Raw genomic sequence first — 15,748 nt, forward strand, 5'->3', positions numbered from 1 at the left:
TTATAAAATACTCTTTATTTATAATTCATTTACATTTACATTAATCTTCATCTTCATCTTCAGAAAAGTTGTTCCCACGATAATCATCGTCATCATCATCGTCATCATCATCATCTTTAGTCCGCCCAGATGTCGTTGTTGTATTAGTACTAGATCCATGGCTGTTGCTACTTCCATCACTTCCCGCTGTCCCGGAATCTTGAATACTGCTTTGTTCTAGAATCGCAGGATCAATTCCACTTCCTCCATTAACATGTCCATTAGCTTGATCCGTCACACTGGCCTGGGTTATCGCCGATCCATTCACAGCTCCTCCACCATTGACAACAGGTGTGTCCGCAACAACTGGAGTATCTGTTGCAGTAACACTAGGAGTCACAGGCACCACAGACCCAGGCACAAGCTCATTAAGCTTTTCATTAAACTCGCGCTCCATCTCGTTGGCGTCCTCATAAACTTGCGACCCTTCCTCATTATACTTGCGCGCATTGTCAAACATAAGCTGGAAGTCCGCTCGGAACTCGCCCAATCGCTGGTAGGTATTGTTGTTGATCCGCTTGTTGATTATATCCATCGCAATCGGATTCTCAATGATTGCATAGTAAGTCGCATATTGTCGTTTGCTTGGAAGCTCCTTGAACAAGTAGTTGCGAGGCCGCCCGTGCTGGTCCACAAGATTGAAAACATGTTCATACAAAATCCGCATCTTGTGCGTCAAATCCATCCGCTCAACGGGTGTCAATGTTTCCTTGATTTTGGGTGGCCGGCCCTTGCCCTTGCGCCGTTGTGGTAGCACTGCAGGCAGCGCTGCATCTGCAATAGTTGTCGTTGTGACTGGGGTGCTTGTTGAATTGACAAGAGTAATTGGTGAAGCCGCCGCCGCTTCAATTTCCGCACGCGACCGGCGCCCACGCTTACGTTTACCAGTCACTGTTGGTACACCGACAACTGTAGCAGTAGTAGTCGGAGTGCCAGCCTTGGATATAGGGACAACATCTGGAGATGGTGTGTCAATGATAGACGGGCTGCGCGTTCTTGGAGACCCGCCATCTGTTGTTTTATCATTCTCGCGCTTCATCTTGTTGATGCGACGCTTTTCAATTCGTGCTCGCTTGCGGGCTGTAGCATCTTCGGGCGTGTCGTCCTCAGCATCAATGGCCTCGACCCACTGTTCCTCCGTTAACCCGTCATCGTAATGCAGCACCTTGCGTTCACGAGCACCGCGTCCATAATTGTCCAGAACATTTGGCTCGGGTTCCATGGCTTCCTTGGTAAAGAATTCCTCAGTGTATACTTCAGGGAGCTCACTTTCACCAAATAACCGATCAAATTCTTTTCCTTTGCCATAGGGACATGTAGCAATACGCTCTTCATCCATCTTGTGGAAAATCTCACGCTCGTTATCGTCACGAGCCAAAATTTCATTCAACTCATCGTCATCCAAATCCTCCTCTTCGTCATTCTTGTGCAACCGTTTTAACTCTTCCTGTTCCAAAAGCCGCCGCAAAAAGGCCTCTTGCTCTTCATTTGTTGACTTGTTGTCAAACTTACCGGCCTGGATAACTTTGCCATCAATCTCGAGTTTACGATGAGCACGGTCCAAAATCGTCTCTTCAACAGAGTTTTCCGTAATCAAACGCAAAATTCGCACTTCCTTAGTCTGACCAATTCTATGCGCACGATCCTGTGCCTGCAAATCCTGATGCGGATTCCAATCAGTATCAAAGATAATAACAGTATCTGCGGTTTGCAAATTTAAACCAAGACCACCAGCACGAGTCGACAACAAAAAGGCAAAATAGGGAGAGTCAGGGGCATTGAACTTTTTCAAAAGCTCCGAACGCTCATCAGCCTTAGTGCCACCATCAAGTCGAAGGTATTTATATCCGAGCATAAGCAAAAAGTCTTCCATAATGTCCATGATTTGTGTCATTTGGAAGAAAATCAAAACACGATGGTTTGTTGCTTTGAACTTTGGAAGCACGCGATCCAGTAGCTCAAATTTTCCTGCAGAACGCCATAATAATGCATTACTCATTTTGGTAGGGTTGATTGTATTCTCAACTTGCTCAAACACAAATGGATGATTGCAAATCTTCTTGAGCTGCATGAGTTTGTTGTTAAGACCTTTGGCACCATGCGACTTGTTTTCGTCAGCAACAAAAACCTTCTTAAAACGAAGAACTTGCTGGTATAAACTTGACTGAAGAGCACTCATTTTGCACTTGATGACCTTCTCGACCTTGTCTGGGAGATCCTTTTCCACATCCTTTTTAAGACGACGCAAAAGAAAAGGCCGCAAAACCTTGTGTAAACGACGAATAATAAGCAAAGTCTCTTCTTCGGACAAATCCATCTTGTCCTGACTACCAGTATTGGCAAAGGGCGTGTTAAACCACTCATCAAAAGACTTAACAGAGTTAAAAATCTTGGGCAAAACAAAGTTGAGAAGAGCCCAAAGTTCCGGAAGATTGTTTTGTAAAGGAGTACCTGTAAGAATCAAACGATATTTAGTAGAGTAGTAGGTTGTCAAAGTGTAGGACAACTTGGACTGTGCGTTCTTCATACGGTGACCTTCATCGATAATCATATGAACCCATTTTATGCGACTAAGAATGGGACGATCCTTGATAATGTATTCATATGTTGTCAATACAACCTGGAAATCACCAGATCGAACAATAGCTTGTTGAGCCTTACGGGCTACTGGAGGTCCCTTGTAAACAACCTTTTTGACGCTGGGAGCCCAGCGCTCAAACTCCATTGTCCAGTTGGTGAGGGTAGACAATGGCACAATAACCAAGTAAGGACCAGGAACATGCTTAACCTCAATGAGGTACGTAATGAGAGAAATCGTTTGAATGGTTTTACCAAGACCCATTTCATCTGCAAGAATACCATTTAGATTGTTATTGTAAAGCGAAATCATCCACTGGAGACCCTTGAGCTGGTATTCTTTAAGTGTACCACCAACAAGTATAGATGGCTGTTTAGTAACAACTTCCTTGATACGATGTGCCACAGCATAGTAATCAACCTTTTCTTCACCTTCCTCCCAGTCTTCATCCTCAGGTGAATGGGCTTCTTCTTCTTCTTCAGGTGATGTAGTCTCATTAGCATCTGTAGTAATAGATCGGGTTTCACGTTGCTGGTTTTTGACAGCTTGAGCCAGAGAGTCCAAGAAACTATTTGTTTGTTTAAGGAGATGGGTAATACGTGTATCCTTAGTCTGGTCGAGCAACTTGATGTATGCTTCTTCATCATTAGCTTTAAGAGCCTGGAGACGTTGGCGGGCAGTGCGCTCTGCCTTCTTTTGTTCTTCCTTTTCGGTGAAAGAGTGAAATGAAGAAACACCACGGCCAAGCTTGTGATGTTTTTCTTCATAATTTATGCGGTGAACATGTATTTCCTTAGAGCGCGAACAAATTGTCTTGAGATGATTGAGCTTAAGTAGGTTCTCACGTTGGGTACGCTCAAATCGTTGTTGGGTGTCAAACTGCTCCGTTTTGACAGCCTCCAAAAGACTGTGTTGTTTCATTCGAGTAAAGTGAATTTGGTTGGACTCGTTCATGGCCACCGAATTAAAATAGTAAAGGTCAGCCAATATATCACCGCGCAGAGCTTTTTGTTTATTAAGGAGTGAAAGTGACTTAAACTCAATGAGCTTGTCAATTTGTTCGTCTGTGAGATTATCAATTTTATCTAGGGAGATTTCGTTGATAGGGTAGAGATCCACCAGTCTATTGAAAATTTGGGTATTAATATCTTGTTCGCGTAAGCGATGGATTTCCTTTACATTGACACCTAATGGCATAAGAGCAGGGATAAATGGGGCCTTCTCTGAAATCGGTGGAATATCAGAAATATCAATGTCCTTATCAATATATGAATGAGGGTCAATGGAGCCACGGACACCAAGTTTCTCCAGATTAGTTTTAGGAGATGGGGGTTGGATTGGTGGTGGTGGTGGTGGTGGTACAAGTGGCTTTACAACTGGGGGTGGAATTTGCTGAGTGTTTAAAGGAGAAGGTTGTGATTGATGCTGTACAATTGGTTTGGGAGGTGTAGGGGTGGTACTGGAAGGAGGGCCAGGACTAGAGCCGGGAACCGGCCCCGAAATAGAAGCAGGAGTAGGCAAAGGAGCTGGTGAAGGAATATGGGTGATTACCTGAGGAGCAGCTTGAGTAGGAGCAGAAGGAACCTGTTGAGAGATTTGTTGAGGTTGTTGATTTGGTCTTTGAGGAATCAAAGGTTGAGGATGGGCCAAAGCAGGAGAACGACTTGGTGGAGCCATGGGAGCTGGAACTGATGGAGTTGCAGAAATTGGTCTTGGAGGAGCCGGACTTGAAGGGGTTCCAGATTTTCTTCTTATCTGAGGAGAATTAATTTGGGAAGTAGGAGTAGTTGTTGTTGTACGATGGAGAATACTAGGAGAATCTGGAGGGGCAGCCGAGGGTATTCTTGAAATAACAGGTTGAGGAATTGGGATACTATTAGATGGGATGCGGTTTTGTAGAGGTGGTGGTTGAAGCGGTGTTGCTACGGATGAAGATGAAAAAGAATCTTGGGGAAGGTTTGCTGGAGGAATTGTTGGAGTACTATTATGAGAAAACTGTGGAAGAGGGGCGACCTGGAATGCAGCAGCCACCATTGGATTGAATAATTGGTCCTGTAAAGGTTGTGGTATTGATCTGTTACGGTAGAGAGACTTGAAAGCCTTGAATTGGCTTTTAAGGAGGTTTTGTTGTTCTATAGTAAAGATAGAGGAAGGAGCAGATCCAGGAACTTGAACAGAATGTTGGGGATTTGGAGGGGTGGCATTTTGAAGTTGGGGAGTATTTTGGGAGAATGGAGAAGGAGCATCTTGGGATTGTTGATGCTGATGCTGCTGCTGCTGCTGCTGCTGCTGTTGTTGTTGTAGTTGATGTTGAAGCTGCTGTTGTTGAAGCTGCTGTTGTTGTTGTTGTTGTTGTAGTTGTAGTTGTAGTTGTTGTTGTAGTTGTTGTTGAAGCTGCTGTTGTTGTTGAAGCTGCTGTTGTTGTTGAAGTTGTTGTTGTTGTTGAAGTTGTTGTTGTTGTTGAAGCTGCTGTTGTTGTTGAAGCTGCTGTTGTTGTTGAAGCTGCTGTTGTTGTTGAAGCTGCTGTTGTTGTTGAAGCTGCTGCTGTTGTTGAAGCTGCTGCTGTTGCTGCTGAAGCTGCTGTTGTTGCTGGAGCTGCTGTTGATGCTGTTGATGCTGCTGTTGCTGTTGCTGAGGAGGTACAAAAGAATTGGACATTTGAGGAGAATGCGAAGGTGGTCTTTGTTGAGAAGACATAACCTGAGGTCCTCCTCTATTGTTTGCCATCGATTGATCCTGTTGTTGTTGCTGCTGTTGCTGCTGTTGCTGTTGTTGCTGTTGTTGTTGTTGAAGATTCTGCTGAGCACGCATTTGAGCACGCTGAACATCATTAAGAATCTTGGTAAGACCCATGTATTCAGAGTTATTGTAAGCTTCGGGTCCTAGTTCTTGTTGAAGTTGTCGCCAGCGCTTAGTACATAGTTAGTAAATGATCAAAGACTGATTTTGGTTTTTTTTTTTTTTATGATTTTAGAAAAAGAAAAAGTAACATACAGTAAGACATCTTCTTATGTCTTCACGCGAGCGAATTGGGAATATATTTTGCGAGTTCTGCTGCTGTTGTTGAAACTGAGGAGATGCAGGAGAAGGAGCCTGTAAAAACGGAGAGTTTTGAACCAGCGGACTAGCTTGGACCGATGGACTAGGCATTGAAGGAGCAGGAGTATTTGCAGCAGTATTTGAAGATGAGTGCATTGGAGAGTTTTGAGAGCTGCTGTGTTGCTGTTGATGTAACTGCTGTTGCTGGATTTGAATAGGTTGTTGTTGAGAAGTATTAGTTGTATTAAGAGAAGGTTGAGGCTGTTGTTGAAGCTGGTATGAATGAAACTGGCCAGGTTGGGCTGCAGATTGAGCAGATGGTGGAGGTGGAGGGTGGAGCGAGAAGTTTTGGAACGTCCCACCTGCACTGAAGGAGACGCTAGGTGAGAAGGACGGATGCTGCTGCTGGTCCATCTTCTTCTTCTTCTTCTTCTTCTTCTTCTTCTTCTTCTTCTTCTTCTTCTTCTTCTTCTACTTCTACTTCTACTTCTACCTCTGCTAGCTATGAAGTATTTTGGGTATAGTGACGCGTTTTGAAAATGTTCTAGGTTGGGATATATAGAATATATATAAAATATTTGGTAGTGGTGGTAATAATAATTTATAATAATAATAAACGCGTTTTTTTTTTTTAAAAGGTGGTATTTTGTGAAGGTGGTGGTGGTGGTGAGAAGAAAAGAAAACAAAAAAAAAAAAAAAAAAAAAAAAAAAAAAAAGAACAGGTTTGTCAGTCACCACAAAAAAAAAACTCACCTCCAGTGGTGGTGGCAATGCTTAAAAAAAAAAAAAAATTCAATTTATTTGTTACAAAAGTATGTAACTTATCACATGATATAAACATTACAGCTTAAATTTTATGTATTATGTTTTAAGGGTTTTGCGGTTTTACTTGCCCATTTTTCATCAAACTCTAAAAAATGGCAACTCACAGAGAAGCCTCACAGTTTTTTTTTTTTTTTTTCTCCTCGGGGCCCCACGGCCTTTTAAAATAGGATACCCTTAGTTTGATCACGCGCTAATTACCGATCACAAAAAAAAAAATAAAATAAAATAAAAAATTCCCCGTGCAAAAGCCTTTATATCACATTCTTACTCTGGTAAAAGTCCCGTGCGGCTTTGACTGGGATTTATACAAAACCTGTGTAGACTAAGTAACCCAAAATTGTTGCACGGGAGCAGATGAAAGAATTTAACGGTAAATCTGCTGTGTGTGGAGAAAATATTGTGGAGGGATGATCTCTGTGAGGCTCGACAAAGATAAACAGGCATAATTCAGTTAAGTTATGCGGATCAAACGGACAAAAATCATGCTTAAAGGAAAAGAAAAAGAGTATAAATAGTCCTAAGTTTTCTTAGTTTTTTTTTTTTTTATTTTCTTTTAATTCTTTATTCAATTAAACAAAAAAAAATTTAAATAAACTCCTTTGATTTAAAAGATATCTACTATACCGATAACTTTATAGTTATTATATTATTATTCACATAAAAATGAGTCTGCTACGTCTTCAAGCTATTTCTCGAGTCTCTGCTCGTACCCAGGTTATCCGTATGGCTTCTCCTGCCATAAACTCGCGTCTGATATCCTCATCTTCTATTAAAAAGGCTGCTACTACCAATCCTCAAGCTCTTGAAGATTCCTCCTCCTCTCCACAGCTTTCTGATGTTAAAATTATCGATTCTACTAAGCCTCCTCAGTTTCTTAAGTCTCTCGCTCCTATGGACCTTTTTTGCTACACCCTCATTGCGGCTGCCACAGCTAACCCAGCTCTTATCCGTCTCTCTACAAATGTTATGCGTTATGTCCCCAAGTCCCTTATCAAAACCTTTGTTTATCCCATTTACTGTGGTGGTGAGACATTTGATGAGGTTGTGGCCACTGGTTCTAAGCTGCTTAAGCGTGGCTTTGGCAACATGATGATTTCTTATTCAGTTGAAGATGCTGAGGGTGAAGGTGCCAACGCTCTTCTTGACGAGGCTGTGGCCGAAATTGTCAAGTCTATTGATGAGGTCTTGGTCAAGCATGTTGAGAATGTTGAGGCTCTCTATGAAAAAGGAGAAGTTTCTCAGCCTCCTATTTCTGGCTATGTTGCTCTCAAGCCAACAGGTCTTATGCCTAACTCTGCTCTTGCTCTCCAAGAGTGGAACAACCCCAAGTATGCCGATCTTTGGGAAGAGTACCTTGCCACTTGCCGTGCCATTTGCCAACATGCTCTTGATCATGGAAAGGGCAAGGTGGTGATTATGTTTGACGCAGAAAAGAAGATTTTGCAGCCAGGTGTTTATGCTGCCCAACGTGCTATGATGAAGGAGTTTAACCGGAATGGAAATGTCATTGTTATGGGCACTATTCAAATGTATCTTCAAGACTCTCGCGCCCAACTGGCTTCCGATCTTGCTGATGCTAAGGAGCACGGTTACCAGCTTGCCCTGAAGCTTGTTCGTGGAGCATATGTCCACTCTGAGCCTGATCGATGGAATGTCGTTCACAAGACTAAGGCTGACACTGATGCTTCTTATAATGGTGGTGTGAGTGAAATGCTTTCTGAAATTGAGTCTGGTTGGCGTGCAAAGAAGCCTTCGGCTGTTGGTCGCTTGATTGTTGCTTCGCATAATGAAGAGTCTATGAGCAGAGCCTCTTCTTTGCTTAAGGCTGCTCAGTCGGAGGGCATTATTCCTGAGGGTGATGAGTCTGTTGTTTTTGGTCAACTTATGGGTATGGCTGAAGACCAAGGTGAAGCCCTTGCTCGTAGAGGTCACAAGGTAATTAAGTATGTTCCTTGGGGTCCTGCAAAGGAAACCAAGGAATACTTGGTTCGTCGGTTAGAGGAGAATGGTGATACTGTTAGTGTTGGTGGATGGGCCATGGCAGGTCACGGACTTGCTGAAATTGCTCGCAGAGTTTTTGGCAGAATGTGATTATTATTATTATTATTATTATTATTATTATTATTATTATTATTATTATTATTATTATTATTAGAAACCTGATGAGGATGACCCCAAAATGCATTTTAATGACCCCCCTTTTTTTTATTATGATAATGACTTTTATTTAATTTATAAATTAATAATTAGTAAATTTAATTTAATTTAATTTAATTTAATTTTCTTGTTAACTTAAATTCCGGCATTATGAAAACCCGCTTTCCAAGCCACCTTGCAAAAAAAAAAAAATCAAAATCAGAATCAAAATCAAAATCACGTGACTCTCAACACTCCACAAAAGCTTATATATACCAAAAATAGTGCATTGCGGCGCTCTCTGCAATTGGCAAGGCGTGTGTGGAATGTCAGGCGGCTGGCTGCAAAAAGTAAATAAAAAAAAAATTTGAAATACGTAAAGCTTAAAAAAAAAGAAAAGTTTTTTTTTATTTTTTTTATTTTTTTTTTTTTTGGTGGTGTTGGTAGTGTTAATGGTGTATTTATTTATATAAAAATATCTACGTAGGTGGTTAAAAAACAACTCTTCTCCTCTTTGCTCGTTTTTTTTTCCCCTTCTGACTGGCTTGCTTTTCCTTTTTTTTTTCCTTTCCCTTTTTTTTTTTTTTTTCTTCAGTCTCATCATCATCATCATCAAACTTGTCAATTTCCTCATATCTTCAAATTTCTAATCACGTCAAGTTTCTAATCTCATCAATTCTTTAATCTCATCAATTCTTTAATCTTATCAATTCCCCCTTTAATTCCACAGGAAATTCACACAATTTCTCAGCCTCAAAATGTCTGCTCCGCCGCCCGACGCGCCCGGTATTGAGCCCGGGTCGTCGCCAAAACAGGTTGTTTCCCAGGCTGCCTCTTCTGCTGCTCCATACGTCGCAATCACTTCTTCTGCAAAACCTCCAGGTGATACCGACTCTGCAATCAAAACTGGAACCGCTATCCCTGCAGCTTCTTTGGCAAACCCGGCCTCTGTCAATGCTGGGGTCCGTCAAGTTACCCAAAATGCTCAGCAACAACAACAGCAACAACCGGTACCCGTCAAAACACCTTCCTCTGCTCAGCCAGTTGCTCCACCCGGCGCTCCAGCTTCTACAAAAACTCCCCCCACTAGCTCCGGCGCAATTCCTCCCGCAGCAACAAAGTCTTCTGCCACTCCACCATCATCCAAACCTTCTTCTGCCACACCAGCTCAAGCTTCAATCACAGACAAAAATGCCGAGGCTTCTCAGACAATTGCCAAACCTAAGGCCCCAACTTTTGCTGCTGCCACAGGTTGGAAACAAGTGGGTGGCTGGGTAGAAGACAGCTCCATCTCTGCCGAAGAATCCCAAGATCTTTTGGACCGCGCAACCCTCCTCGAAGCCTACATTTCGGACCGATTTTACGGCGACTGGTACCACAATACCGCCCTCATTGTTTTGACTGCCTTTTACTCGTGGCTCGTTGGTAAATTTGGTGGTGGTCTAGCATGGCTCTTTATTGTTCTCGCCTTTACTGCTACCGTCTACCGTACCTCCATTCGCCGCTTGCGTACCCGTGTCCGTGATGACTTGGTCCGTGAAAGCTCTCTCCGCAAACTCGAAACCGACATGGAAACTATGGAATGGCTTAACGCCTTCTTGGTCAAGTTTTGGCTTATTTACGAACCTGTTCTTTCTGAAACTCTTGTTGGAACCGTCAATAACATTCTTGCTGGCTCTACACCTTCCTTTATTGAAGGCCTCTCAATTGAAACTTTTACCCTTGGAACTAAACCCCCCAGAATTGAATTTGTCCGTACTCATCCTCGTACTGATGAAGACATTGTTGTCATGGACTGGAAAGCTTCCTTTATTCCTAATGATCTCGATGACCGCACCCTCAAGCAACTTCGTGAAAAAGTCAACCCGAAAATCGTTCTTGCTGTTCGCATCGGTAAAGGTGCTATTTCAAAGGCTATCCGCATCAATGTCGAAGATATTATGTTTTCTGGCTTGGCCCGTATCCGCTTGAAACTCATTACAACCTTCCCCCATGTTAAAACGGTTGACGTTCAATTCATGCAGCCTCCAGAGTTTGACTTTTCCCTCAAGCCTATTGGTGCCGATATCACTATGATTCCAGGCCTTAAAGATTTCATCCAATCTACTGTCCATGCCAACTTGGGACCCATGCTTTACGCTCCCAACTCATTCCAACTTAATATTGAGGAACTTATGGCTGGCGCTGGTGCCGATTCCGCCATTGGTGTTCTTGCAGTTACCGTTTTCAACGGCCATGGTATTAAGGGTAGTGAGGCTATTGGTAACACCATTGACCCTTACATTGTCTTTAGTATCAACAATCGTGCTGAGCTTGCTCGTTCCAAAATTCTCCGCAACACTAAGAATCCTGTTTGGAACGACACCCGCTATGTCCTTGTTAACAACCTTTCAGAAAGTCTCACCATGGCTCTTTTTGACTTTAATGACATTCGCAAAGATAAACTCATTGGTAATTTGAATGTCCCTCTTGAAACTCTCGAGTCTAAGCCTGACCAGGAATCTCTTTCTGGTGAAATCCGAGACGGTACAAAATCTAAAGGTGCCGTTAATTATGAAATGCATTGGTTCCCCGTTCTCGAAGGTCGCAAGCTTGATGATGGATCTACTGAACCTCCTCCAGACTCTCGCACTGGTATTCTCAAGCTTTGGGTTCACCAGGCAAAGGATCTAGATGTTTCAAAGTCTCTTGTTGGCCAGCTTTCTCCCTACGTTGACATGCTTGTTAACGGTAACCTCATCCACCAATCCAAGTCTCTTAAGCGCATTAACTCTCCTGTTTGGGAAGACAGCTTTGAGTTTCTTGTTAGTGATAAAAACCACTGCACCATTGGCGTCCGCATCAAAGACTCCCGAGGTCTTGCTACTGATCCCGTTATTGCCACTTACCAAATTAAGTTACCTAAGCTTTTGGAGAGTCTTGGAAAAGGCGATGACTGGTTCAACCTTACCTCTATGGGCCGTGTTCGTCTTGGTGCCACTTGGAAACCTGTTGCTCTCAAGGGTGGTGATGCCATGCGCAACTATGTTGAGCCCATTGGTGTTCTTCGCTTCCATCTCATTAAAGGTGTCGACATGAAGAACCTTGAAACTATTGGTAAGGTCGATCCTTACGTTCGTGTCTTTGTCAATGGCTTCCAACGTGGACGTACTGTTGCTATCGATGATACCTTGGACCCTGTTTGGGATGAGGTTATTTATGTGCCTGTTCACAGCGATTCTTCACGTGTTGTTCTTGAAGCTGTTGATGCTGAAAACATTGGCAAGGACCGTACTCTTGGTCAATTTTCTTTCAACTCAAGTGAGTTCATCAAGACTGACGAAAAGGGTAACTATTTGCCTTTTGTTAACCGTCAGGTTCGCACTTCAATGTTTTCCATGGCTAAGAAGAGTCCCAAGGGTACTTTACACTACTCCGTTAGTTTCTACCCTTCTGTTCGTGTCATGAACCCTGATGACGCTAAGGAAAAGGCTGAGGAGGCCCGCAAGAAGGCCGAGGAGGATGCCAAAAAGGCTGCTGCCGAACCAGCTAAGGATGAAAAGAAGGATGAGAAGAAGAACGAAAAGGATGCTAAGGCTGCTGTTTCTTCTGATGATACTGCTACTCTTGCTGAGAAGGAGCCCGAAGAAGAGGAATTCCCCGATATTCCTCTGTCCGAGCTCATTAAGAGCCAATCTGGTGTTTTTGCCCTGACCATTTTAGACGCGCAACTTTCCGAGTCTGACACATTCATTCGCATTCTTTCTGATGCTAACGTGAATCCGTGCTACTCGTCGCCGCGCATCCAGTCTCGTAAGCAATCGCTTGGAGAGACTGGTGAGGTCTCTGTCCTTGAACTTGACTGGTCACAGGTGCGTTTCCAAATTACAACCAAGGTTAACAAGCCAAAGAAGGATGATATTTTGGGAACTCTTTCTATGTCTACCATTTCACTTTTGAAGAATGCATACGACAAGCCTTTCGTTATTAATATCAAATCGTCGAGTGACCGCATTGTTGCTTCTCTCACTGTCCGCGCTCGTTACTTCCCACTTCTCATGGAACTGGATCCCAGTGAGTCTATTAACAACATGGGCTCTCTTTCTCTTGATATTATCAAGGCTGATAATGTTCCAGTTGCCGACCGCTCTGGTACTTCTGATCCTTATGCCGTTGTTCTCCTCAATGGTGAAAAGGTATATAAGACTGAGAAGGTTAAAAAGACACTCAATCCTGTTTGGAACGAAAACTGCCAAGTTGATATCATGTCGCGTACTGCAGCTGAGTTTATCATTGAAGTTTACGACTGGGATATGGCTTCTGATGATGACTTTTTGGGCAAAGTCAAGGTTGATTTGGCTCAGCTGGAGCCTCTCAAAAAGATTAATATCACTATTCCTCTTCAAGGTGAGTCTGGCACCATTTCCCTTGGCTTGCTTTTCAGACCCAACTACATTATCCGTCGTGTTGATTCCTCGGGTATTAGTTCTACGTTTACATCAAATGTTCCTGGAAAGCTTGTGACAGGTGCAGCTTCCGGTGCCATCAACGTTGTTGGTGGCGCTGCAGGCATTGCAGGCGGTGCAGCCACTGGTGTTCTTGGCGGCATCAAGGGCGGAGCTTCAAGATTTACGGGTGCCTTCCGCCACAAGAAGAATGGCAATGGAGTTGGTGGCGGTGGCTTTTCACCAGAACCCACTGATCAAGGTACTTTTACCCCTGTTGCCTCACTTACCCCAGATCCCAACACTGTTCGCCAGCCATTGTCACCCGGAAGCTTGTCGCCCTCTGGCGGCAGCAACAATGACGATGCGGCTTCAGTCATGTTGCCTGGCATGTTGCAGGGCCAGCTGGCTATTGTTAGCGCGTCCGGCTTCAAGTCGGTGCACTTACAAGTGCGCACTGTTTTACTAATTCCCGGCTCGCGTGGAAACAAGGAAAAGGAGGTGCTCAAAACTAAGTCCTACAAAACTGGAGCAGATGGCGCTGTCATTAAGCTGGACGAAATCACTTCTTTCAAGGCAAGCCCTGATACTCAGGTGCTCTTCAAGGTGTATGATCACAAGAAGCTGGGCCGCTCTGAGGATGTTGGCGAGGGCACTTTCCCTATTACCCACTTTGAAAGTGGGGTTCCTACAGCTGTTGATGTTGGTTCAGGATCTCTCAATGTGTTGCTTAGCCTGAGAGATAAATAAAGAAGGAAAAAATGTTGGGGAAATAATATAATATAAGTCAGTTTAATTATAATTAAAGTAAAATGTTTTGTGTAAAAAAATGTATAATTTAATGAATATTCATCAATCTGTTGGAATTCAAGTGAACACCAATATCCAGAGTATCAACATTCTCAGTAAGATTCGACAACTGGTCGTTCTGGCGAGTAATTTCCTCGTTTGTAACAATAGCCAGTTTGTGCAGCCGCTGGGCTGCATTATGCAGTGCATCAAGGTTACCTTCAATTTCATCTTCAAGCTGATCATCCTCCTCATCAGGCTCAATCTGGTACTTGACACGGTCCTTCAAATTTCGCTTATACTTTTGAGCCGTAGCACTGTTTCCAACCCCAGAGCCACTCATTCCAAGTCCATTCATAACTCGTTGCTGAGAATCATATTCAGATGCACGCAGCGACTCGCGTGCAACTTGTTCACGCAAACGGTTCGCCTTAATTTGTTCTTCCTTTTCCATCAGTCGTCGCTTCGAGTTGAAGGGATTCGACACGTGAACTGCAAACATGGATCGGTTCAGGGTTTTGAGTTCACGAGTCTTATCAGAAGCAATGCGGTTCTGAGTTGAAGCAAGCTGCAAATTGCGCTCCACCGATGACAACCGCTCTCCCTGAGCACCCAACATACCAAGAGCGTTACGGCCACTTTCTTCTGCATAGGCAGCAGCACGTAAAGCAGAGCGTGTAAGATTTACGTCTTCATTTTTGATAAACTTCATCTGAGTCTTGATGCCTTCAACCTCCTCGTCTTCAGAGTTGACCTCTTGTTCTTGTTGAGCGCCATAAGGCTGATAATCGGTAGTAGTTGTTAAATCAGTATTTGCTGTAGTAGTGATACCTTCACTTTGATTGCGGCCAGCGTAAATAAGTTCCTCATCGTTAGTATACTCAGAAGGGTCCTTTGCTTTAAATCTTGCTTGAGCGCTTTGTTGTGCCAGAGAGTCATTAAATGCAGAACTATATTTGGATGTAGTCAAATCACTTTCAGAATGAGCAGCTGCACCAAAAAGTGCAGCGCGATCCGGAGCGAGTTGTCTTTGTGGCTGAGCTTGGACTTGTTGTTGTTGTTGTTGTTGTTCCTGTTCGGAATCTTGTCTCAAGGCGGCCTTTTGAGGCGCACTTCCAAAAAGCTCGTTGCGGCGCGCGTCCAGCACGCTATCCGTATCACTCAAGGGGTTATGAAGTTTGGGAGTCGGGTTAAATCTACTTTGGTACTGTGCTGAACCTGCCGCATATGGCGATGTAGAAGGAGGGTTACTGTATGTTTGTTGGCCATAAGGAACCGGACCAGAATAAGATTGTTGCCGAGCATTAGACTGCTGGCCATAAGACTGCTGTTGACCATAAGTCTGTTGCTGACCATAAGACTGTTGCTGACCATAAGACTGTTGCTGGCCGTATGCTCTTGGTTGTTCTTGTACTAAGTTTTGTTGTTCACCATAACCTTGGTTAGCATAGGGAGAAAGTGCAGGGGTAGAGTGGTATCCTTGGTTTGCATAGGGACTCGTGTTTGGCTGTTGCTGGCCATAAGGGCTAAGGTTTTGACCGTAAGATTGTTGCTGGGGACCACCATATGGTCCAGAAGCAGGGGCTGCACCACCATAAGGACCTCCAACTGAAGCTTGGAGTGATAAAGCAATGGGCCCGGCTGATCCAGGCATCGGGACGCCTTTATTACGCTGAGCGTTGAGCTGTTCAGCATATTCCGAGTACGCAGAAAACTTTGAAGTGCGGGAAGTTGATGCTTTTGTAGGAACACAGGAAGTTGAAAGGACGTCACGGATCTGCTCGTCCGTCATTTCTTTGTTTTTTTTTGAAAAGATATTTTTAACCATTTTTTTACTTGCTGGATAGTCGGTTTTTATATTAAAATGATTTATATTATAAATTTTAAAACTGTCAAAAAAAAAATTAAAAAAAAAAAT

The 15,748-nt window shown here is 43.5% G+C and overlaps 4 protein-coding genes across 4 annotated transcripts; 2 read left to right on the forward strand and 2 right to left on the reverse strand.

The window, feature by feature from the left end:
- Positions 1 to 40: 40 nt before the first annotated feature.
- SAPINGB_P005255 (uncharacterized protein) lies at positions 41 to 6,070 on the reverse strand (the record flags this gene model as incomplete). The annotated part of the gene is made up of 2 exons (XM_031999969.1): positions 41 to 5,527; positions 5,612 to 6,070. The coding sequence occupies 2 exons, from the start codon at positions 6,068 to 6,070 to the stop codon at positions 41 to 43; spliced, it is 5,946 nt and encodes a 1,981-aa protein (XP_031855860.1).
- Positions 6,071 to 7,144: 1,074 nt separating this feature from the next.
- SAPINGB_P005256 (uncharacterized protein) lies at positions 7,145 to 8,572 on the forward strand (the record flags this gene model as incomplete). The annotated part of the gene is made up of 1 exon (XM_031999970.1): positions 7,145 to 8,572. The coding sequence occupies one exon, from the start codon at positions 7,145 to 7,147 to the stop codon at positions 8,570 to 8,572; it is 1,428 nt and encodes a 475-aa protein (XP_031855861.1).
- Positions 8,573 to 9,375: 803 nt separating this feature from the next.
- Positions 9,376 to 13,791, forward strand: SAPINGB_P005257 (uncharacterized protein; the record flags this gene model as incomplete). The annotated part of the gene is made up of 1 exon (XM_031999971.1): positions 9,376 to 13,791. One exon carries the CDS (start codon positions 9,376 to 9,378, stop codon positions 13,789 to 13,791), a length of 4,416 nt encoding a protein of 1,471 aa, XP_031855862.1.
- Positions 13,792 to 13,879: 88 nt separating this feature from the next.
- On the reverse strand, positions 13,880 to 15,622 carry SAPINGB_P005258 (uncharacterized protein; the record flags this gene model as incomplete). Its single annotated transcript, XM_031999972.1, has 1 exon — positions 13,880 to 15,622. The coding sequence occupies one exon, from the start codon at positions 15,620 to 15,622 to the stop codon at positions 13,880 to 13,882; it is 1,743 nt and encodes a 580-aa protein (XP_031855863.1).
- Between the last annotated feature and the right edge of the window lie 126 nt (positions 15,623 to 15,748).

The sequence above is a fragment of the Magnusiomyces paraingens genome, assembly GCF_902498895.1.
Source record: "Magnusiomyces paraingens strain CBS 517.90 genome assembly, contig: contig4, whole genome shotgun sequence".
NCBI classification, from domain to species: domain Eukaryota; kingdom Fungi; phylum Ascomycota; class Dipodascomycetes; order Dipodascales; family Dipodascaceae; genus Magnusiomyces; species Magnusiomyces paraingens.